Source organism: Panthera pardus, unplaced genomic scaffold (assembly GCF_024362965.1).
Source record: "Panthera pardus isolate Hobbes unplaced genomic scaffold, ASM2436296v1 HiC_scaffold_1, whole genome shotgun sequence".
Classification (NCBI taxonomy): domain Eukaryota; kingdom Metazoa; phylum Chordata; class Mammalia; order Carnivora; family Felidae; genus Panthera; species Panthera pardus.
The window spans coordinates 4,640,017-4,664,917 of record NW_026526654.1 but is presented as its reverse complement, the minus strand read 5'-3'; the positions used below and the strand labels follow the sequence as shown (position 1 = coordinate 4,664,917).

At 33.6% G+C, this 24,901-nt stretch overlaps 1 protein-coding gene across 1 annotated transcript; it reads left to right on the top strand.

Annotated features, from left to right (window-relative positions):
- The first annotated feature begins 16,540 nt into the window (after positions 1-16,540).
- Positions 16,541-17,473, top strand: LOC109257172 (olfactory receptor 2L5-like). Its single transcript, XM_019433127.2, has one exon. The coding sequence runs from the start codon at positions 16,541-16,543 to the stop codon at positions 17,471-17,473; it is 933 nt and encodes a 310-aa protein (XP_019288672.2).
- The last annotated feature ends 7,428 nt before the right edge of the window (positions 17,474-24,901 follow it).

Here is a 24,901-nt window from a genome sequence, read left to right as displayed (position 1 = left end):
AAGTATTGAACCAACTTGGCAACATAAGGATAAATCCCACTTGGTTGTGATGAAAGACATTGGATTTGATTTGCTAGTATTTTGTTGAGAATTTTTGCATCCATGTTCATCAAGCATGTCGGCCTGTAGTTCTCTTTTTTACTGGAGTTTTTGTCTGTGCAAACCTGCTGTGCAGGTTTGGCTTACAATGCTGGGGTCACCAATTGTGGGTTCAGTTTTCAGCTTTGTCCAGCAAAGCCAAGGATGGCAGAAATGAGTACTCAAGACCCCACAAGTCAAGAGATCTGAGAGAAAGGCTTAGGTACAGAAGTACCTGCTTGGGATAGTTGCCAACACGTCTAGGTTTCACTGAGAGCATTTCTTTTCTCTTTATTTGCCATGGGCCATAAAATGACAAAGGAATAGCTATTATATCTAAAAACTTTACAGCAGTTTTTAATGGGGTTCGGTGTAATGTTATGAAAGATCAATTAAGTAAATTGTTATGAACAATATGAGACACCTGTCTCTGGTTCTGCAGCCATGGTACAGTTTATTGAGATCTATGGGAACAAGTGGAAAAATTTTTAAAAAGAAAACGTGAAAAAGGAGAGAAGCTTCCTGCTTTCATTTTAGTGACCTGGAGTTTAGTCTGTACGTGATTATGTCCATTACATGTATCTCCAAGAAGGAACAAATTAAGAAAGAAAGCCTAACACCTACCTCTCCTACAGCATCTCCTACTATTAAGGATGACCAACCTCGCCAGCTTTCTCCTATCCCTATTCCTCCCTATCACTTAATTCCAATACCTATATTGGAGGGACATAAGTCATCAGTTATCCAGCAATGTTTACAAGACGGATATGCGGTTGGAGAGTTTCATACATTCCCCATAATTACCACTGCTAGACATCAACCTAGACATGAGTTCCTCCCTTTTACTATCTTTAAAGTCACCAATTGCAAGTTCAGCTTATCATGTCATGGTCCCCAGTTGTGGATTCAGCTTTTGGTTTTGTCCAACAAAGCTGAGGGCAGCAGAAAGGATTACTCAAGACTCCACAAGTCAAGAGAGGTGAGAGAAAAGCTAAGGGAAGTCTCCCTGAGCCACTTTCAAGCTCCTGTATTTATTAAGCATACATTATAGGGAAAACATTGTGCAATGCCAATAAGAACATATAGAAAGCTTGCAAAAAACAAGGTGTTCCAGAGTACAAAAGAACACATGTAGGGTGAAGAACAAGATAAGATATTCCATAGATAACATGGTCTAAGGAATTCATAATCACAGGAGGGACTCAACCCTGTATACACATTAACTAGACACTGGTCAGCTGTTTTCAGCAAGGCCAAAAAGCAGTGTAATCTCCTTAACCAGGACAGTTATTTGATTTCTCACAATGCTGGTGTCATAGGATGAGTTTGAAAGTTTTCTTTCCATTTCTATTTTTGGGGATAGTTTGAGAAGAATAAGTATTAACCCTTCTCTAATTGTTTAGTAGAATTCCCCTGTGAAGCCGTTTGGCCTTGGACTTTTGCTTGTTGGGTGACTTTTGATAACTTATTCAATTTGCTGGTTATTGGTCTGATCAAGTTTTCTATTTCTTCCTATTTCAGTTTTGGTCATTTATATGTTACTAAGAATTTATTCATTTACTCCAGATTATTCAATTTGATGGCATATAATTTTTCATAATATTGTCTTACAATTTGTATTTCTGTGGTGTTGGTTATTATCTCTCCTCTCTAATTTGTGGTTTTCTATATTTTAATACTTTCCAGTTCCTTTTTGATAGGCCTCACTAGGGATTTATCAGTTTTATTAACTTTTTCAAAAACCAGCTCCTGGTTTTTTTATATTTATTTATTTTTGAGAGAGAGATAGAGAGACAGAGACAGAGAGAGAGGGAGAGAGAGAGATGGAGAGAATGAGCCAAGGAGGGTCAGAGAGAGACACACACAGAATCTGAAGCAAGCTCCTCTGAGCTGTCAGCACAGAACTTGAAATGGGCCTCAAACCCACAAACCGTGAGATCATCACCTGAGCCAAAGTCGGACGCTCAACCAATTAAACCACCCAGGAGCCCCAAACCAGCTCCTGTTTTATTGATCTGTTCTACTGGTTTGTTTGTTTGCATGTTTGTTTTTATGTCATTTATTTATGGTCTAATCCTTATTATTTCTTCCTTTTCTGGCTTTAGGTTTCAAATATTCTTTTTTTATATACTTTAGTCATAAGATTAGGTTGCTTTTTGGATTTTTTTCTTGCTTCTTGAGGTAGACCTGTATACTTCCTTCTTATGACTGCTTTTGCTTCATCCCAAAAGTTTTGGACTATGGTGTTTTCCTTTTCATTAGTTTCCACAAAAATTTTTTATTTCTACTTTAATTTCCTGATTAGCCGACTCATTTTTTAATAGGATATTATTTAACCTCCATGTATTTGTTGCATTTTCCAAATTGTTCTTCTGGTTCACCTCAGCTTTCATAGTTTTTTTTTTTTTTTTTTTTTTTTTTTTTACATTTATTCATATTTTGAGAGACAGAATGTGAGTGGGAGAGGGGCAGAGAGAGAGAGGGAGACAGAATCCGAAGAAGTCTCCAGGCTCTGAACTGACAGCACAGAGCCTGACACGGAGCTTGAACTCACAGACCGTGAGATCATGACCTGAGCCGAAGTCGGCTGCTCAACTGACCGAGCTACCCGGGCGTCCCCCAGCTTTCATAGTTTTGTGGTCAGAAAACAGGCCTGGTATGATCTCAGTCTTTTTGTACTGGCTGAGGTCTGATATGTGACCTAGAATGCAACGTATTCTGGAGAATGTTCCATGTGCACTTGAAAATAATGTGTATTCTGTTGTTTTAAGGTGAAATGTTCTTGGTATATATGTTAAGCCCCTCTGGTCCAATGTGTCATTCAAAGCCATTGTTTCCTTGCTGATTCTCTGCTTAGATGATCTCTTCATTGCTGTAAGTGGGTATTAAAATCCCTACTATTATATTATCATCAAGAGCTCCTTTATGTTTGTTTTTAAATTTTATATATATATATATATATATATATATATATATATATATATATAGCTGTATGCTCTTATTTTGGAGCCATAAATATTTATAAATGTTAGATCTTCTTGTTGTATAGACCCCTTTATTATGATATAAACGATACGGTGCGCTTCTTTATCTCTTGTTATAGCCATTGGTTTAAATCTAGTTTTTATGATGTAAGTATTGCTACCAAGTCTTATTTTTGATGTCCATCTGCATGAAAAATGTTTCTCTTTCCTTTTCGTCCATACAGCTTTTAGTCTGTATGTCTCTTTAGGAGATATATTCCATGTTCATGGATAGGAAGACTTAATGTTGTCAAATGGTGGTTTTACCTATTTTGATTTATAGATTTAATGGAATCCCAATAGAAATCCCCATCAAGTTATTTCATGGGTATTGACAAAACAATTATAAAGCTTATGTGGAAAGCAAAAAAACTTAGATAAGCCAACACAATATTGAAAAAGAAAAAAAAGTTGGATGATGGATGCTACTTAATTTCAAGAATTTCTACAAAGCTGCAGGAATCATGACAGGTGGTTTGCTATGAGAATAAATGAAGAAATAAATGGTATAAAATATAGAGTCCAGAAATAGACACACATAAATATAGTTAACTGATTTTTGTTACAGAAACAAAGGCAGCACAATGGAGCAAATAGTGTCTTTGCAACTAATGATGCTTGAACAACTGGACATCATGATGCAAATAAATAATAAATAAATAAATAAATAAATAAATCAGACAAACACATATCCTCCACCAAAATTAACTTAAAGATTAAAATAGATTATTAATTTAAATGTAAAAACAGATTATAGATTATAAACTTAAATGTAAAACAGGAAAACAACAAAGTTCCTAGAAGGTAACCTAGGAGAAACCTAGAAGATCTTGAGTATGACAATGGCCTTTAGGTAAAAATGCCAAGGCATAACTTATTTAAAATAAATTGATAAATTGGAATTAATTACAATTAAATACATATGCTGTATGAAAAAAAATCAAAAGAATGAGAAGCAAGCACCAGACTCATAGAAAATCTGTTTAAAAAAAGCATAGGGGCGCCTGGGTGGCTCAGTCAGTTAAGCGTCCGACTTCAGCTCAGGTCACGATCTCTCGTCCGTGAGTTTGAGCCCCGCATTGGGCTCTGGGCTGATGGCTCAGAGCCTGGAGCCTGCTTCTGATTCTGTGTCTCCCTCTCTCTCTGACCCTCCCCCGTTCATGCTCTGTCTCTCTCTGTCTCAAAAATAAATAAACATTAAAAAAAAATTTAAAAAGCATAAAAAAAGAAATTTTTATGAAAGACACATTTGATAAATGTTTTCTAAATACACAAAAATTCTTAAATTCAACAATGGGGAAAATAACTTAATTAATAAAAAGGCTACAGACCTTGATAGACACCTCACTAAAGAAGATAAACAATTGAAAATAAGCATATATAACAATAGTTCACATTATATGTCATCAGGGATATGCAAATTAAAACAGAAATAAGATATCATTACATACCTACTTGGTCAAAATCCAGAACACTAACAAGACTAAATGCTGGTGAAGATGTGGCATGATAGAAAGTATCATTTGCTTCTGGGAGGGTTGAGAAATGAAAGAACCACTTTGGAATATAGTTTGATAGTTTTTAAATAAATAAGTGAAACTTATTTTATAACAATCCAGCAGTCATTACTTGAAAACGTGTCCACACAAAAATGCACACATGATGTTTATAGCAGATTTATTTAGAATTCCAAAAACCTGAAAACAACCAGGATGTTCTTCATTTGATGACCTGATAAACTTGGGTGCATCCAAACAATGAAACATTATTCAGTGATATAATGATATAAGTTATCAATTCATGAAAAAGCGTGGAAGAACTCTAATGCATATTATTAAACGAAAGAAGCCAATCTAAAAAGACTATATATATTATGTAATTCCAAGTAGACAATATTCTGGAAAGAGCAGAACTATGGAGACATTAAAAGTCCAGTAGCTGCTTGCAAGTGTCATGGGTTGGAGAGGAATGAACTGGCAGAGCGCAGGTTTTAAAGGCAGTAAAACTACTTGTGTTGTACTATAATTATGGATACAAGAGGAAGTCTGTATAACTTAGCAGTTTTTTCAAATGTTGACTTTTTTTGAAATAACAACAAAATTATTGCAAGGCTTACAAAGAATTAGGAAAACATGGTCCACACTTTGCAAAACACACACATTGATAGAAACGGTCTCTGAAAAAAAAAAACAGAAGTAAGAATTGCTAGACAAAAAATTTAAACTGTCTTTAATATGATCAGATATGTAAATCAAAAACACAGACAAATAACTAAAGGGATTTTGTTTAAAATTGCATATAAATAAAATGAGAATATCAACAAGGAGGTATGATTTCTAAAAAAGAAACAAATCAGAAATTCTAAAGCTGGAAAGTGCAAAAACTACAATGAAAAATTTACTAGAGAGACAAAATGGAAGATTTGAGCAGTCAGAAAAAATACATTAATGAAAATAAAGTGAGGACCATTTATGTAAATTCTGAGGAGCAGAGACACCAAAGAATGAAGAGGTACATAGCCACTAGTTTAAGTGAGACTTGGTCAAGTGGAACAATACATGCATTATAGGAGTCCCAGAGGAAATTAAAGTAAAAGGGGCAGAGAGATTACTTGAATAAAAAATGGGTAAATCTTCTTAAATATGATGAAAGACATGAATATACAATCCAAGAAACTCAACAAATTCCAAGTAGGATAACCTCAAAAAAATAAATAAATAAATAAATAAATAAATAAACAAACTCACAAACATATGCAATTAATCAAACTACCTATAGATGAAAGCAAAATATTGAAAACAGCAAGAAATAAGAAACTTGTCAGGTACAAAAAAGTGTAAGATTATCCAAGTTCTCAGCAGAGATTGAGAAGTGAACACAGTGAGAAACATATTCAAAGTGATGATAGAATTAAAAACTGTTAATGGAAATTATATCTGGAAAATTTCCCTTCAAAAAAGAAAGAGAGAAACAAAGATATTTTTCGGTATACAAAATCAGTGGAAGTTTATTATTACTAGATATTTCCTACAGTAAATGTCAAAAGGAGACCTTTAGGTTGAAATAATATGATGCTATACTGTAACTTGAAGCCATATGAGATTTTAAGGTTCTCCACTAAGTTAAATACATGGGAAAATATAAAAATCAATATTGCTGTAATATTGATTTGCAAACCTAATTTTAATTTTGAAAAGGATTTAGAAGACACATGTTTAAGAATAATATTAGTATGTACACAAAATATAAAGAATTAATTAGGGACATCAATAACCTGAAGTGAGGAGGAAATATGTATAGAAACAAAGTTTCTATATGTGATTAAATTTAAGCAAGTATCAATTCAAATTAAATTGATACATTTCTGAAATATTATAAGTAATCCCAATGGAAACCATAAAGAAAATACCTATACAGTATATACAAATGGAAATAAAGGGAAATCAAAACTTGCCACTATGAATAAAGTCAACTACACATGAACAAAGACAGTACTGGGGAAAATAAGTAACATACAAGCTATAATATATACAGAAAACAAATGCCAAATGGCAAAATACAGTCTATCTTCATCAGAAATTACTGTAAATGTAAGTGGATTAAATATCCCAATTTTGCCATATAATAAGGGCATGTGGTCTAGAGATTCACTTAATATATGTAAAGTGTCACAAAATAGTCTCAATAGCTTGAAAATAAAAGCGTGTGAAACAGAAGATAATCCATGAAAAGTATAGCCAGAAAAAAGTGGAGTTACACTAGTATCAGACAAAGTGGAACTTAGGTCCAAAATTATCCGTAAGAGATAAAGAAGGACATTATATATGATTTACAGTTGAATTTAAACTAAGACTATATAACAATTGTCAACATATATGCACCAAACCTCAGATTCCCAAAATATCTGAAGCAAATATTGAAAGAATTGAATGGAAAAATAATTGGATACTACTCTATATGAATAGTTGAAACTTCAAGTATCCCTCTTTCAGTAATGGAAGTAGTTGAAACTTCAATATCTCTCTTTCATAATGGATAGAACAACCAGTTATAAGATCTAAAAAAGGACTTGTAAACTAATCAGACTTAATAGATACAAACAAAACTCTTCTCTGAACAATATCTGAATATGCAATTTTCTGAATTCCATATGGACCAACATCCAGGATAGACCATATTCTGGATTATATCATGAAATACATTATAATAAGCTTAAAATGTTGAAATCATATACAGTACATTTTGTGATGAAAATATAATGAGGCAAGCAATAAATAAAAGAAGAAAAACTAGAACTTATAATTATATGGAAATTAAACAACACACAATAGTGTGAAATAGTTGAAATAGTTGAAAGCTAAGAAATCACAATGGAGATTCACAAAAAACAACTTGAGTCATATGAAAACAAAAACAAAATACTGAAACTTATTAGGTTTAGATAAAGCAGTGTTATAAGGGAATTTATCACAGTAAACATTTAAATTTAAAAAATAAGAAAGGTCTCAAATCAATAAGTAAATGTTATAGCTTAATCAACTTGAATACAAAAGTAATGAAAATACAAAAGTAATGAAAGGCAATAAAAAATAATATAGAGAAGAGATGGGACACCTGGCTGGATCAGTAGATAGAACATGCTACCTTTTATTATTATTTTTAAATGTTTATTTATTTTTTGAGAGACAGAGAGAGACAGAATGGGAGTGGGTGAGGGGAAGAGAGAGAGGGAAACACAGACTCTGAAGCAAGCTCCAGGCTCTGAACTGTCTGCATAGAGCCCAACATGGGTCTCTAACTCATGAACTGTGAGATCCTGACCTGAGCTGAAGTCAGCCACCCAACTGACTGAGCTACACAGGTGCCCCAGAACATGTGACTCTTGATCTCAGGGTTGTGAGTTCAAGCCCCACTTTGGGTGTGCGATGACTTAAAAAAAAAAATGGAGATAAATAATATATTGTATAGGAAAAACACCAAATAAAACATTGAAACTAATACATGATTCTTAGAAATTTTACAAAATTTTAGCTGTATTAACCAAATAACAAAAAAAAATGAAAAAAACAGAGGGCTCAAAATATCAATATCAGCAATGAAAGTGGGTACATTATTATAAATTGTATATAAATAAAACTAATGTGAATTGAATATGAGTAATCATACATTAAAAAATTGGGGAACCTAGAATAAATGGTCAAAAATCAGAAATATGCATACTACCAAGACTGAGTCAGTAAATGATGCTGGGAAAAATTGACAGTTTGATGCAAAATAATTAAACTGGACCATTTTCTTACACCATACACAAACATAAAATCAAAATGGATTAAAAAAAAAAAACATAGGCAGTAATTTCCATGGCATTGGTCATAGAAACATATGACTCCTATGGCAAGGGAAATAAAGATCCAAATTAAACTATTGGAAATACACCAAAAAAATGTTTTTGTTTTTTAAATGGATCATAAAAAAATTATCAACAAAATAAAAAGGCAATCTTAATGGGAGAAGATATTTGCAAATGATATATCCAATAAGGATATATATATATATATGTATATATATATATATATATATATATATAGAGAGAGAGAGAGAGAGAGAGCATATATACAAGAGGATATATATATATATATATACATACATATATATATATATATATATATATATATATATATAAAGAACATACATACAAGAGACATAATATTAAAAAGTCTGCATAAATATATTTGTTAACCCTCTGAACTGACCTTTAACACAGCTATGAAAACATCTACACAAGTTATTAGAACTCCTTTCTAAACTTTGGCCTAAGGCCATGCAGAGCTATTGGTGATTTAACTTACATTATTAAAGTCTCAGTACACATTCCCAAGTGAAAACACACACAAGACACCAAGTGTTATCCTTAATCTCCAAAGATGTCCTGAAATCATCATTGCTATTGAGTTGTTATGGAGTTATCTAAAATATCAAGTGCAGGGATGAGAGATAAATATAAACACTGGTTTGAAAAATATTCAAAAAAGTCTACTCAGAAAAATGACTTTGTTCGTATGAAGACTGGAGGACCAATGTCAGCTATTCAAACCAGTAAGTATGTAAGTGTGATAGATAATAAAAGGTACATGTCCCCATTGTATTTTTATTTTTATTAATCATTTAAAAGTTGAGATACTTCTGCAAGTGCTTAACATAATTTTGTTTAGAATTAAGAAAAAACTAGTAAGCTATTAAGTAAGCAGTTGATACATTAAATCATCTAATTTGCAATTTCAAAGGAAAATTTTATTTGACTAAAGTTGGTTTAAGAGATATTATATATTGGGGCACCTAGGTGGCTCAGTCAGTCAGGTGTCCGACTTCGGCTCGGGTCATGATCTCACGGTTCGTGGGTTTGAGCCCCGTGTCAGGTTCCATGCTAACAGTTCGGAGCCTGGAGTCTGCTTCAGATTCTGTGTCTCGCTCTCTCTCTGCTCCTCCCCTGCTTATGCTCTGTCTCTCTCTGTCTCAAAAATAAATAAAAGACATTAAATTTTTTAAAAAAGAGATATTATATATTTTTACATATTTACTATATATTTTTTATTTTATATATAATTGAAAGAAAAAAATAGGTTGCTTATACACTTATGAGATCCCTTATACTTAAAATATAAAACTCTCTTTAAGCCTAAAGCATAAAACATTATCTTTTCTGTAGAAAAAAAGAAAATGGTGTTATGCCTAATAAGGTATTGTGAAGTGGTGGTAGAATATAGTGGAATTGATATTATAATCACTGGCTGATATTATCAATGAGCATCTATGAACTTCTTTTCTGGGTTTATGGTAAATAAAACTACAGTCTACACTAAATTCATGAAAATATGTCCACTGTAAATATAGTAAATTCCTGTGATAAAATGCATTCTAAATATGTATATGAATGCAAATGGGCCTACAAGTGTGAGAACACTTTGTCTGAACCAAGACATTTTTAGAAAAATAATTGAATTTGAAAGATATATATTATCCATTGACAAAGGAAAGGTACATTGTGTCTAGAGCCTATACTGCACTCCCTACCAATGGGGGAAATTGCAGATAAATAATGTTTTAATACACTGTATGTAACATAGATTTTATTCTACAAGAATAGAGCTGTTTTCATGCATGTGTATGATGAGGTCACATAGATAATCCTATTGGGTTAATTCTTTTGGCATTGTATATTATTGACTGGATTGAAATCATTCCAGATTTAAAGTTGTCAGTTTAGGAAATGAGTGACATAATCTATACGAGAGTTGGCCAAGTTCAGAATTAGAAGATTTTAAGTGGAGTTGAAGTGAGAATAGTTGCACTTTTTAGAATACAGGGTGATATTGGGGTGCCTGGGTGGCTCAATTAGTTAAGCATCTGGCTCTTGATTTAGGCTCACGTCATGATCTCATGCTTTATGGTTCGAGCCCCGTGTTGTGCTCCATGCTGACAGAGTGGAACCTGTTTGGGATTCTCTGTCTCCATACCACTCCTCCCCTCCACTGCTCACACACTCTCTGTCTCAAAAATAAATTCATTATTTTTTTAAAAAAGTGACTTTGGAGCTAGTTTGTAAACATATTTGCTGCATAGGAAGGAAATGAGGGTCTTTGTAAGAGACAGGTTTGAGTCATATTGGGAAAGGCTTTAGAAGGACTCACATGAAACTAAATGAGTAAAGCTAGCATGTGGGCATCCAAATCATCAATAGCATTTCTCATTTCTTCCCTGGATCGGGGGTGAGGGTGTTATTTTTCCAATGAGCACAGATGGTTAAATTGTTCCCAAAGTAAACTTATTATTGTTTATGCACATTTTTTTCTTTATATGAACCTGTTATTTCTAAGTAAATAATTTCTTTCCTAGATTTTATTCAAAAGTATCAGAATTTGTAATAAAAGTCAAATACTAATGATGAAATATATCTGTCTATGGAGACAGTAACTTATTTTCTAATGTAAACGCCACCTTCTGGAAATATTTCAGGTATTCCTAAGTAGAGTGGATGTGTTATGATTGTTTTTAACACAAATTTTCCCAATTGTACTACTTTCTCTTTGCATACCACTAAATTTCCAGTTAAATAATAATTACATCTGTGTTAGCATCCTAGGATTTTTGTTTGTTTGCTTGTTTGTTTGTTTTGAAAATCAAATAGTGCATTGAAACATTTTGGGGACAATGTCACTGAGAAATCTAAGAATGGCAGGTGTGTGGATAAAAATTTTACAATGGTAACTATATAGATTTTAGTGGCAATGGTGTGATGAAGATATCACAGCTACTGTTCACTGATCACTCATGAAGCTCACATTGAAATATCCAGTATAAGTTATCCCATTCAATCTTATAATAACTCTTATCTTTTGCCCCAGATTTATTGAGGTATAATTGACAAAAATTGTGTGTATCTAAGGTGTAAACTGGATTTAAGATACATATTAAAATAATCACTACAGTCAAACTACTAATTAACAAATCCATCAACTCTCCTACCATTTTGGCTTGTGAGAATACTATCACCTGGTGAGTTCTGCTGTAACAGTAGATTCAAATATAAAATGTTATTAACTGTATTTAAATTGTGGTACAATAGATCTGCTGAACTTATTCATCAGGTATAATGGAAACTGTAGCATCTGACCCACATCTTCCCATTTCTGTCTTTAGCCACTGACAACCACAATTCTGTTCGTTAATTTTAAAGGTTGACCATTTTAAATTCCACATATCATTGTAATGAAACAGTGTCTGTGTCTGCTTAATTTCATTTATCTTGAAGTCTTCCAGGTTCATCCATGTTGCTATTGTTGTGTGAATATATATATATATATATATATATATATATATATATATATATATAAAATGTGCATATATATGTGTATATATATGCATAAATATATGTATTTACTCACATATTTCATTTTGTTGTTATATTCATATATATTATATTATATTAATTATATTTAATTTATCCATTTATTTGTCAATGGATATATAAAGTTAATGCCCATACTTTAAATATTATGAATAACACTGCAATAATGGTTAAAGGATTGCAAGTATCTCTTCAAGTAACTCATTTCATTTCATTTCATTTCATTTCATTTTGGTATATAATCAGAGGTGGGTTTGCTGCATCATATGGTAGTTTTACTTACTTTTAACTTTTTGAAGAATTTCTATACTATTTTCCATAATGGTGGTACTAATTTATATTCCAAATATAAGGCTCAGGAGTTCCATTTTCTCCACATTCTCTATTGTTTCTTTATTTTTGCTTATAGCCTTTCTAAATGGTGTGAAATTATATCTGGTGATTTTGGTTTGCTATACCGAGGAGGTACAGGCTCAGAGAGGTGAATTAATTAATCCAAAATTACATTTCTAGTAAGTGCCAGAACTAGAATCAAATCTAGCATTGGCTCCAAACTGTCTGCAGCATGTTTTTACAGTAAAGCAAAATAAACATATCTTCAGTCTGAACCCAAACTCATAGTATATACTGATAAATCATACAATTGTCAAAATATCTGTCTACATACTTTTCTATTTGTCTATCACTGCTGATTCGCCATGCGGAATTTCATGAAAGTATATATATAAGCATACAGTTATATGCACATTCAAATACTGTGCTTTATAGATCTTTTGGTACAATAAAATCATCATGGATCACAAGCTCTCTAACATTCTAAACAATTAAAAATACACACTGCTTAAATATTTAATTAGGTTATTAATTCCTGAGTCACAAAAGTATTATGAATTATATATGTTTTTGTTTTCCTTTTTAGTAGAACCTGTTGTGGAAACATTAGGAGGGATGAAAACTTCATATATATGCCCAAGCAGAAATAATGTAAAGATATATGCTTGGCTGGACTCTAGAAGACTCTCCTTTTAGCCATATGATTTAGTCTATAAAAGCCATTGCACAATCCTGTAAACACTAAATAAATGATAGGAATGAAAATAACAATTACAATCTATGGACATGGAGATAAAAGTATATCCAAACTTTTTAAAGAACTAAGGTAGACTTTGTGGAGCCAATAAGTTCAGGTTTTCCAGAGGGAAAAAAAAATCTGATCTTTTATAGCACTCTTCCCTTAGGTAAAGTAAGGAAGTTCCCTTTTGGTAAAGCTCAGCACTCAAAACTATTCCAGGGTTCTTGAAAAGAGAAGAAGCAACCCAAATTTATATGAAAACTGGTGCAGATTTTTTTTTACATTCAAATACTTTTAAAAGTTTAGTCTGATTCTTTATAAAATTTTCAGCAAAGCAATGGAAACCTTCTTTGGTAAATGTATATTCTTGCTGCAGCTATACAAATAACCAAATCAAATCTAATGTGACCAGACAATTTAATGATATGAAAGATCTTTCTTTGAGATTATTTTGCTTCAGAAGAAAATTCTACATTGTGTAGTACCTAGAGGACACTTTTCCAGATCTGCCACTGGATCACTCTATAGTTTTAAATAATTTACTTCTAATCACTTGGAATCCATGTTTCATCTTTATAATAATGAACCTATATTGAAAAATCTATTTATTCTGCAAGCATGTGAATCGCTAAAGTGAGATGCTTTTAAAATTTTGTTTGCAATTGAATAGGAACATGGGAAACATGAGAAAAAGAATAATACCAAGCTAAATAATGTTTGTTAAATTAATTAAATTACATTAAACTAAATTAAAATGATAATATGCAATTTATTTTTAAACTGGACATAAATAAGAGAATTTTCCTCACCATGATGTAGGAATGAACTGAATATACACATTTACAACTTGATCTACAGGGGAGATAATACAGAGGAGGACGTTTCTTTGTAAACAAAATCACCCAAGGACACTGATATTGAGGCAAGACATGGATTATAATTCATTTAGAGGACCTGGCAGTGATTGAGAGGATCTGGGAGTGCTGTGGGTGTTCTCTACCTCATGGATTAAAGTTGTATTGCTGCAGGGAGCAACTGGAAATATAATTAAAACATCAAATTAGAGGAAAGAGGGAAGATATTGAAATGAAAAAAATATAGGCACTTATCCAATTCATTTGGTCATTAAAGGAACTTATACACCTTCTTGACTCTCTTTCATCTATAGTAAATTTTTATTTTAATAATGTTTATATTTTTCTTTTTATTTCTCTTTTAGTTTTGAGCGGTTAAAAGTAACAGCTTTTCATTTGATAATTGTTACCTGAATTTTTAGTGATGAGATTAAATTTAAATAAACATTAATATATAAATATCTTCATCTATCTACCAAGCATCTAAATTCAGGCAGAAAATCTTAGGAATTCACTTAAATGTCTGAAACTTGATTTATCATCTGCAAACATCCATAGCCATATTTATGGTTATATCAACTTCAAGTAGACTGAAGGATTAAAGAAAATTTAGTGGCTCCTGGGTGGTTCAGTAGGTTGGGAGTCCGTCTTTGGCTCAGGTCATGATCTCACAGTTTGTGAGTTCGAGCCCCACATCAGGCTCTGTGCTGACATCTCAGAGCCTGGAGTCTGCTTTGGATTTTATGTATCCCTTTCTTTACCCCTCTCTGGCTTGCACTCTGTCTCTCTAACTCTCAAAAATAAATAAACTAAAAAAAAAAAGAAAGAAGAAAAGAAAATTTATTCTTGGTACAAATCTTGACACATGTTAGGTCCTACCCAGCGGAGATGGTCACTGAAAGTGTACAGTTCTATCTTCTCTGACATGTATGGACCTTGTTTGGGTTCAAGGTTTGGTTCTCCAACTCACCTAGGAACCATCTCATTCCCTTTTCCTCCACTGTATATTGCCAGTAAAGCTGATACCCAAACCAAAGTTTTAGTGAAATTTAAAGGATTGAAGCAGGTGCAATTTTTTCCACATGGTATGTAAATAGATTAGTTTTCATTATTTCACTGGGTAAAATCAAAATAAAAGGGAAACAATCTTATCATTTTACCTAAAAAATATAGTTCTTTACTTTAGATCTTGAAACAGATATTTAATAGCTATGGTGGCTTTCGTGTCAGATGCAAAGCTTCTTTCAATGATATCACATGGCAAGTTATTTAGCATGTAAGAACAAAGGAAGATAGATAATCAAAATCACTGCCTTAGCAGTCATGTGATATGGCATTATTTTTGTTCTGTGTTGTTTTTTCTCATGATTAAACAGAAATAATACTAACTACCTCATGGAATTTTTGTCATAACTGGCCCTGTATAAAATATAAAAGATAGAAGTAGTAACAATGTTAATGTCCTTGGTAATTACAATTATTACATTTTCAATCTGGTTGATAATTGAAACTACTAATAGAAATTATAGCCCATGATATCAGTTTAATATGCTCTCCTCATGCTTATCCAAATGCCACCTTATAAACAAAGCTAGCTCTCCCAGTATTTCCTTTGCATGTTGACAGTAAGCACACAATAATTGAAAATCAGTTGTTTCACATAGACCCTAACCCTGCTGCAAGTACTTCACAGTGGATTTGGAAATTCACATCTGCACTAATTTTACTATGTAAATTAGGAACTGAAATAACTTTTATATCACTTTAATATTTTATACAAATAATGTATGGGCATAGCATCAACAAACCACAGAGTTGAATGATGGTCCAATAACCCACTCCTCTTGAAACCCAAAGCTAATACTTCAAATTATTTTACAATTTTTTCCAATACTTCCTATATACTTTAAACAATATGCTTATCTTCTAATGCTTGATTCTTAAATCCCAAATACCAGACCATGATTTGTAAATTAGGCCACTGTTGGTGAAATCTTACCCATCCCTATATCATCAAACTTTTCCCTCCACCACTCCATCATCAGATAATGATACTTAGGATCTACAAAGCTTGATTTGGCAAGCTTTTTGGAGAAAACTAAAAAAAAAAAAAAAAAAAAAAAAAAAGTATGTATTTGTTAGCATGAACTGATAGGCTAATTATTTTCAGAATTATTAGTGCTTGATTATAAGAAGAAATAATTGTCTAAGAGTAATAAAATGTATTAATTATGGTGTGTAAGGTATGCATTTACATTGATTAACAGTGCATATATAAAATGTATAAGTTCTGATGTTGATAATATCTAAGTGTATATAGAAAAATAATATATATATAAATTTCAATAAAATCATTACAGAAATATATTATTCTTAGAGGTACAGATTTTTACGAAATATTTTGTATATATATGCATTTCCTATAAAGATTTTATCTATGAGGCAAAAACTGGAAGGTTTGTTTTTATCAGAATATGTGTTAAGTTTTTTTAAGAGTTACAATGTTTCATTAATAAATCAGTTTGGAACAAAAAAAAGGAATTAATAAAAGCTAATTTTTTTGTATGTAATATGTGTTTCTCTTTAGGGAAAGCAAAATTAATGTCCCATGGAAAATAATAACCAAACATCTACTGATTTTTTCTTATTGGGATTATTCCCACCATCAGAAATTGGCCTGTTTTCCTTCATTTTCATTGTTCTCATTTTCTTAATGGCTCTTTTTGGCAACATGTCCATGATCATCGTCATCCTCCTGGACATCCATCTCCACACACCCATGTATTTTCTACTTAGTCAGCTCTCCCTCATGGACCTGAACTACATCTCCACCATTGTCCCCAAGATGGCGTCCAATTATCTCTTTGGAAATAAGTCGATTTCTTTCATTGGGTGTGGAGTTCAGAGTTTCTTCTTCATTACATTAGCTGGTGCAGAAGGATTACTGTTGGCCTGTATGGCTTATGATCGTTATGTGGCCATTTGCTTTCCTCTTCACTATGTCATTCATATGAGAAAAAGAGTACTTGTGTTGATGATTACAGGATCTTGGATAATGAGCTCGATCAACTCCTGTGCCCACAATGTATATGCCCTCCATATCCCTTATTGTCGATCCAGAACCATCAATCATTTCTTCTGTGATCTCCCGGCCATGTTGACTCTGGCCTGCATGGACACCTGGGTCTACGAGTACACGGTGTTTGTGAGCACGACACTCTTCCTTGTGTTACCTTTCATTGGCATTGCATGTTCCTATGGCCGAGTTCTCCTCACCATCTGCCGCATGCACTCAACAGAAGGGAGGAAGAAGGCCTATTCCACCTGTAGCACACACCTCACTGTGGTGACTTTCTACTATGCACCCTTTGCTTACACTTACCTACGCCCAAGATCGCTGAGAACTCCAACAGAGGACAAAATTCTGGCCGTCTTCTACACCATCCTGACCCCAATGCTCAACCCCATCATTTACAGCCTGAGAAACAAGGAGGTGATGGGAGCCCTGAGAAGAGTGATTCAGAGGATCTGCTCTGTATAAGTGTCGACAAAGTTCTCATTAATCCTGCTGCTTTAGAAATACATCATTTTCACCTTTTACACTCATAAGGAACAATGTCATTCCAAGATTCCAGACAAAGATGATATTAATCTAGAAAATTAAGATAATTGAGATTTTAAAAAAATTTATATTCCCAATCACTTTATATTCGTGGTAATTTTTCAATAAATGTAAATGGCATGTATTTTCCCTTAATTTGTGGGTAATAAGATTTTATTAATACATTGAAATGACATTCAAAACAGTCCAACTAGATGTATTATCCATTATACTAGTTCTAACATATTTAGCAAATCTCCCCAAATAGATAAAATGGGACAAAAGAACAAGAAATATTATAACATTTATAATATATATTATGATATGTACGTATATACATATAATATATACATACACACACACACACACACACATCAACAGATTCTTACGATATGTAGGTTGTTTCCCTATCTTAGCTTCTTAGCTATTGTGTATAATACTGCAATTGACATACAGATTATCATATCTTTTCCAAATAGTGTTTTTGTATTTTTGGAAAAATATCCAGCAGTGGAATTTCTGGATAATATGGTAGTTTAATTTTTACTGTAATGAGGGACTTCCATACTTTCCTCCATGATGGCTGTACCTGTTTACATTCCACCAACAGTGAAGAGATTCCCATTTTCCCACATCCTCACCAGCACTTCTTATTCCCTGTCTTTTTGATAATAGCTGTTTTAAATATGTAAGGTGATAGATCATTGTGGTGTATTTGCATTCTATGATAATTAATGACATTGATCATTTTTTTAAATCCGTGTCCATCTGAATATTCTTCAGAAAATGACCTCTATTCAAAACTCAGCCAATTTTTTACTCATTTTTTCTTACTATTGAATTATATGTTTTCTTTTATATTTTATATACCAGCCCCTTTTCACACATATGACTTGAAAGTATACTTTTCCCTATAGTAGTTTGTCTTTTAATATTGTTGATGGTTCTCTTTGCTGTGATTTTCTTTGTAATAGTCCCACTTGATTATTTTTACTTTTGTTCTTTTTGTCTTTAGTGCAAGATTCAAATATATATATATATATATATATATATATATATATATACTACATATATATATATATATATATATATATATACTACATATATATATATATATATATATATATATATATATATCTGTCTAGAAGGTAACCACTTATTTTTTCCAGAAATTTTATCATGTCAGTTCTTACATTTGTGTTTAATCCATTTTAAACTATTTTTTTGTGTGTATGGTTTAGGATAATGTTGTAATGTAACTTTTTTTGCATGTGGCCATCCAGTTTTCCCAACTACAAATTATATAGAATATTCATTTTTTGAATAGTCTGTTTTTTCTCCATAGTACATTCTTAGCTTCTTTGTTGTAAATTAGTTGACCATATATTCATGGGTTTATTTCTGGTCTGGGGTTCCCTATTCCCCTCATCTTATGGAATACATTGAATGCCATGGTGTCATGCCATTCTCACCGTTTTTGCATCATTGGAGAAGTATGCATCCACACCTTCTCTACACTGTTCAGGAAGCACAGAGGTATTTTAGGATCCCTGTATTATCTGAGTTTTATGGGCTGATCAGGATTCAGTACTTCTCTGATTGAACACAGACCTATCTCACTATGTCTATTATCTGGTATTCACCCATGGTTGTTGTGGTTTGCTAAGGATAATTCTGCCCTGAAATCACACCAACAGGTTCCACTGTATCTTATGTTAAAATTCTTCAGAATTGTGAACTTAAATCCCCATATATATTTTGGGTAGTTATGAGTTATGAACTAAAATATCTTTATTTCCTATAGAAATTTATATTAGTACAACCATATCCACACACCTAATAAAATGTTTTCCTCATTTTGCTGCACACATGTGTTTCATGCTGTAAGAATAAATATTCCCAATCGCCTGAGTACACCAGGGATAGTCTGCTCTTACGTTCAAAAGCAAGTTTTTATTTTCAGCTTTGCAAAAATAAAACTTTAACTTTTCATAGCCTAGAATTCCAAATATTTACTGCCCAAAAATGTTCAGTAATACTCTTGGTAGAAATTTTCAATATATTCAGACATCTGGTTTCTTGTTCTTCCCATAATAAATCTGGGAATCACCTGTTATTTTGCCAAGTAAAAATGTAAACAGAATTAAATATTGAGAACTCTGTTTATGTCCAAAAGGTAAAGAAGAAAAGGGGCACATGGGCGCCTCTGTCGGTTGAATGTCAGACTTCAACTCAGGTCATGAGTTCATGGTTCATGAGTTTGAGCCCCACATTGGACTCTGTGCTGACAGCTCAGAGCCTGGAGCCTGCTTTGGATTCCGTGTCCCCCTCTCTCTCCCTCCTCAGATCGTACTCTGTCTCTCTCTGTGTCTCTCAAAAATAAACGGAACATTGAAAAAAAAATTTAAAAGTCAGAGAAAAATATAGGAGAAAACATGGGCCTTAAGATTAGAGATATTTTTGGGGCACCTAGGTGGCTCAATTGATTGAGCGTTTGACTTCGGCTCAAGTCATGATCTCACTGGGTTTGTGAGTTCGAGCCCAGCATCAAGCTCCTGTGCTAACAGCTCAAAGCCTGAAGCCTGCTTCTGATTCTGTGTCTCCTCCTCTCTCTGCTCTTCCCATGCTCATGCTTTGTCTCTCTCTCTGTCTCTCAATAATAAATAAACGTTTAAAAAAAGATTAGAGATATTGTCAGGTGAATATAGAGCTCCATATCTTACTGTAGCAATGACTCATTAGAGCAGATATAAGAGCATGAACCAGTGTTGAAACAGGACAACCTGAACTATAATTGGTTCATTGCTAAAGTCTTATTGTAGACAACTCTGAAGGTTAAAATCTCCAGAGAATCCTGAAATAAAGAGTCCCTATGGTTTTAGAGGTCAGGTTCCCACAGTAAATCCTAGGGGGAAAAATTACTAAAGCTTTCAGCAGGGGGAAGGAACACAAGAAAAAAAATAAATACTCCAGAACACTCTTAGTTTTACCAAGTTGTGCCCTCGGGAGAAACTGTTAACCAGAGCCTAACATATTAACTTGCCCTAACATGGGTTAATATCACGTCTTGACCTGTGGAAATAAAAATACCCAAACACCAAGAAGTCTTCCACATGGGAGGAGAAAAACACCCAACTCCACCTTAAGTACACGTATTTCCCCCCATGAAGAGACAAGATGAGAAATATTTGTGAATTTCACAGTCCTGAAACACAAGCTTATTAAAAGTTAAAGACAGATCATAAGTGTATCAAATGTTGTCTCCTCCCCCACATACCTACCTCACCATCAAATAACTAAAGGGCTTTATATACCATTTATTTTAATGGTTGCATAATCTCTCCCCATCAAAAAAATTACAAAACACTCTAGAAGGAAATAAAATTGGGAAGAGGCAGAACAAAAATCAGAATTATATGTGGCAGAGATGTTAGAATTATGAAACCAAGAATTCTATTTTTTATTTAAGTTTTTACTTAAATTCCAGTTATTTACCATGTAGTGAAATATTGGTTTCAGGAGTAGAATTTAGTGATTCATCACTTATATACAACACATAGTCCTCATCACATCAAGTGTCCTCCTTAATACCCATCACCCATGTAGCCTACACACCAGTCACCTCCCTTCCAGCACCTGACATTTTGTTCTTTATAGTTGAAGAGTGTCTTATAGTTGCCTCCCTCGCTTTTTCCCATTTGCCTATGTTCATCTGTTTTGTTTCTTAAATTCCACATATGAATGAAATCATTTGGTATTTATCTTTTTATGACTGACTTGTTTTTCCTTGCCTAATATACTCTAGCTCCATTAGTGTTTTGCAAATGGCAAGTGGTTTTACAAATGCATCAGTTCACATTCCCAGTAACAGTATATGAAGGTTCCCTTTTCTCTCCATCTTTGTCAACATCTATTGTTTCGTGTGTTGTTAATTTTAGACACTTGAGAGGTGTGGGGTGGTATCTCATCATGCAAACCAGGAATTAAAACAAAAACAAAAACAAACTATGATTAAGATGCCAAGGTTTGTAACAGATAAAGTGGACTGCATTCAAAAGCAGATGGCCAATGTAAGCAGAAGTATGGAAATACTAAAAAAAAATTCTAGGTATTTAAAAAGAAACAACACAGTAACAAATGTAAAGAATGAATGAGGAGCACCTGGATGGCTTAGTCACTTAAGTGTCCAACTCTTAATTTCTGCTCAGATCATGATTTGTAGTTTGTGAGATTGAGCCCGAGTTGGGCTCTGCATTGACAATGCACAGCCTGCTTGGGATTCACTCTCTGTCTCTCTGTTTCTGTCTGTGTCTCTGCCTCTATCTCCCTCCACCTCCTCTGCTTGCTGTCTCTATCTCTCTCTCTCAAAAAATAAATAAATCTTTTTTCTATTTGAAAAAAATAGTGAATGAGAGGGGCTTATTACTAGACTACACATGGATGGAGGAAGAATCTCTGAGCTAGATTATGTATCAATAGAATGTTCAAAAACTAAACAAACAACATCAAAACCCAGATTACTCAAGACTGTGTGACACTACAAAATGTGTAACGCATGAATAATGACAATACCAAAATGGGAAGAAAAAAAAAACAAGGAAAAAATAATATATGTGTGAAGGCTAAACAAGGATCAGGGAAGCACAGAGAATGGCAAGCAGGAGAAATGTAAGGCAAAACAAAACAAACAAAACACACAACCATAGAAAGAAGGAAAGAAAGAAAGAAAGAAAGAAAGAAAGAAAGAAAGAAAGAAAAGAAGGAAAGGAAAAAGTGAGAAAACTAATAAACTTGGGCTTATCATTTTCAAATCACAAAAAGTAAAGGTAAAGAAAAAGTCATTAAAGAAGTTTGGGAAGGGACATATTACATAAAGAGGACCAAAGCTAAAAATTACTTCTGGTTTCTCAGAAAACATTTAAACAGAAAAGAGTGAAATGAAATATTTAGTGTGTTGAGAGAGGAAAACAAAACAAAACAACAATAACCTAGCATTCTGTATTCTGCAAATTTCTGTCTTAAAAATTAAAGGAGAGAATGGGGCTGAAAGATGGAAAAATGGTAAGAAAAACCTAGGCCCATGTCCTCCCATTAAAGAAAACTAGATAGCTATCAAATCATTGTAAATACCTTGGAAATCATTCTGAAGGCTGACAGATCAAACTCCACAACTAAAGGGAAAGAAGAAGCCACATGGAAAAAGAAAGGAAGTGTGAAAATGTGGTTTGTTGGTGAAAGGGATCACAGGTTCTGCAGAGGGGTTGGAGCCCTGATTGCAGTGAAAGGTGAGAGACAGGGGCACACTGGGGAGAATATTTCCCACAAGCCACTGGGTGGGAAAACCAGAGGGGCTGATTTTTGTGATTTCTTGCAACTAGTGGGACTTGTTAAAGACTGGAGGGTTTTTTTGTTTTAAGTTTTATTTATTTTTACTTATTTTATTTTTTTTTAATTTATTGTCAAATGAGCTAACATACAGCACAGTCTTGGAGTCAGTAATAGAATCCTATGATTCATCACTTTACATAGAACACCCAGTGCTCATCCCAAAATGTGCCCTCATAAATGCCCATCACCTATCTCCCTCACCCCTCAACTCCCTCAACTCCCCACCCCTATCAACCTTCAGTTTGTTCATGTATTTGAGAATCTTTTAGGGTTTTCCACCCTCTCTGTTTATAACTTATTTTCCCTTCCCTTCCCCTATGGCCCTCTGTTAAGCTCCGTAAATCCCATATATGAGTGAAATAATATGATATCTGTCTTTTTCTGGCTGACTTATTTCACTTAGCATAATACCCTCCAGTTCTATCCATGTTCATGCAAATGGCAAGATTTGATTCTTTCTGGTCACCAAGTAGTATTCCATTTGATATCTATTTATCTATCTATCTGTAAATATTGGGATACAAATCGGCACTCCTGTATCCTTTGGATAAATTCCCAGTAGTGCTATTTCTGGGTTATAAGGTAATTATATTTTTAATTTTTTGAGGAAGCTTCACACTGTTTTCCAGAGTGGCTGCACCAGTTTGCATTCCCACCAACAGAGCAAAAGGGATCTCCTTTCTCCATATCGTTGCCAACATCCATTATTTCCTAAGTTCTTAATTTTAGCCCCTATGACCATGTGAAGTGGTATATCATTGTAGTTTTCATTTGTATTTCCATGATGATGAGTGATGTTGAGCATCTTTACAGGTGTCTGTTTGCCATCTGTTTGCCATCTGAAGTGTCTATTCATGACTTGTGCCCATTTCTTCACTGGATTATTTGTCTTTAGGGTGTTTAGTTTGGTAAATTTTTTATAGATTTTGGATACTAACCCTTTATCCAAAATGGCATTTACAAATATCTTCTCCCATTCTGTCGGTTGCCTTTTAGTTTTGTTGATTGTTTCCTTTGCTGTGTGGAATCTATTTATCTTGATAAGGTGTAAAAACATTCCATGCTCATGGATTAGAAAAACAAATATTGTTAAAATGTCCATACCACCTAAAGCAATCTACACTTTCAATGCAATCCCAACCAAAATAGCACCATCATTCTTCACATAGATTAAAACAAACAAACAAAAAACAATCCTAAAAGTTGTATGGAACCACAAAAGACCCTAAAGAGCCAAAGTAATGTAGTTAAAGAAAAACAAACCTGGAAGCATCAAAATCCAGAATTCAGTATGTATTACAAAGTTATAATCAGCAAGACAGTATGGTATTGGCACAAAAACAGACATATAGACCAATGGAATCCAAAAGAGAACCCAGAAATGGACACACAAATATATGGCCAAATCTTTGACAATGCAGGAAAGAATATCTAACGGAAAAATACAGTCTTTAGCAAATGGTGCTGGGAGAACCAGACAGCAACATGCAAAAGAATGAAGCTGGACCATTTCCTTATACCATACACAAAAGTAAATTCAAATGGAAGACAGACCTAAATACGAGATAGGCGACCATCAAAATCCTAGAGGAGAAGACAGGATGTAACCTTTCTGAGCTCAGGTGCAGCAACTTCTCACTTGACATGTCTCTGGAGGCAAAGGAAATAAAATCAAACATGAACTATTGGGACCTCATCAAGACTGGAGTTTTAAATGACAGTGTGTTTGGCTGGAATAGAGCCCTGTGGGTGCTACCCTACTCCCAAATAGAAAGCAGGGAATGTGAAAACAGTCACCTGACAAAAACCTTGAGCACAAGGGTGTGTGTGGGGAGGGGGAGATAATTTCCTCTTCTTAGAGGAAGTCACTGAAAGATAGTGTTCCTGGAAATGCCTCTGTGGTTACAAGGACCTGGTCATTGTCACTTGTCTCCCCTGATCCTCAGCATAAACACAGAGCCACTTGTGAGAAGTAGTGCT

Coding starts and splice junctions, on each gene's coding strand:
- LOC109257172 (XM_019433127.2), top strand. CDS start 16,541: ATGGAAAATAATAACCAAACATCTACTGATTTTTTCTTATTGGGATTA.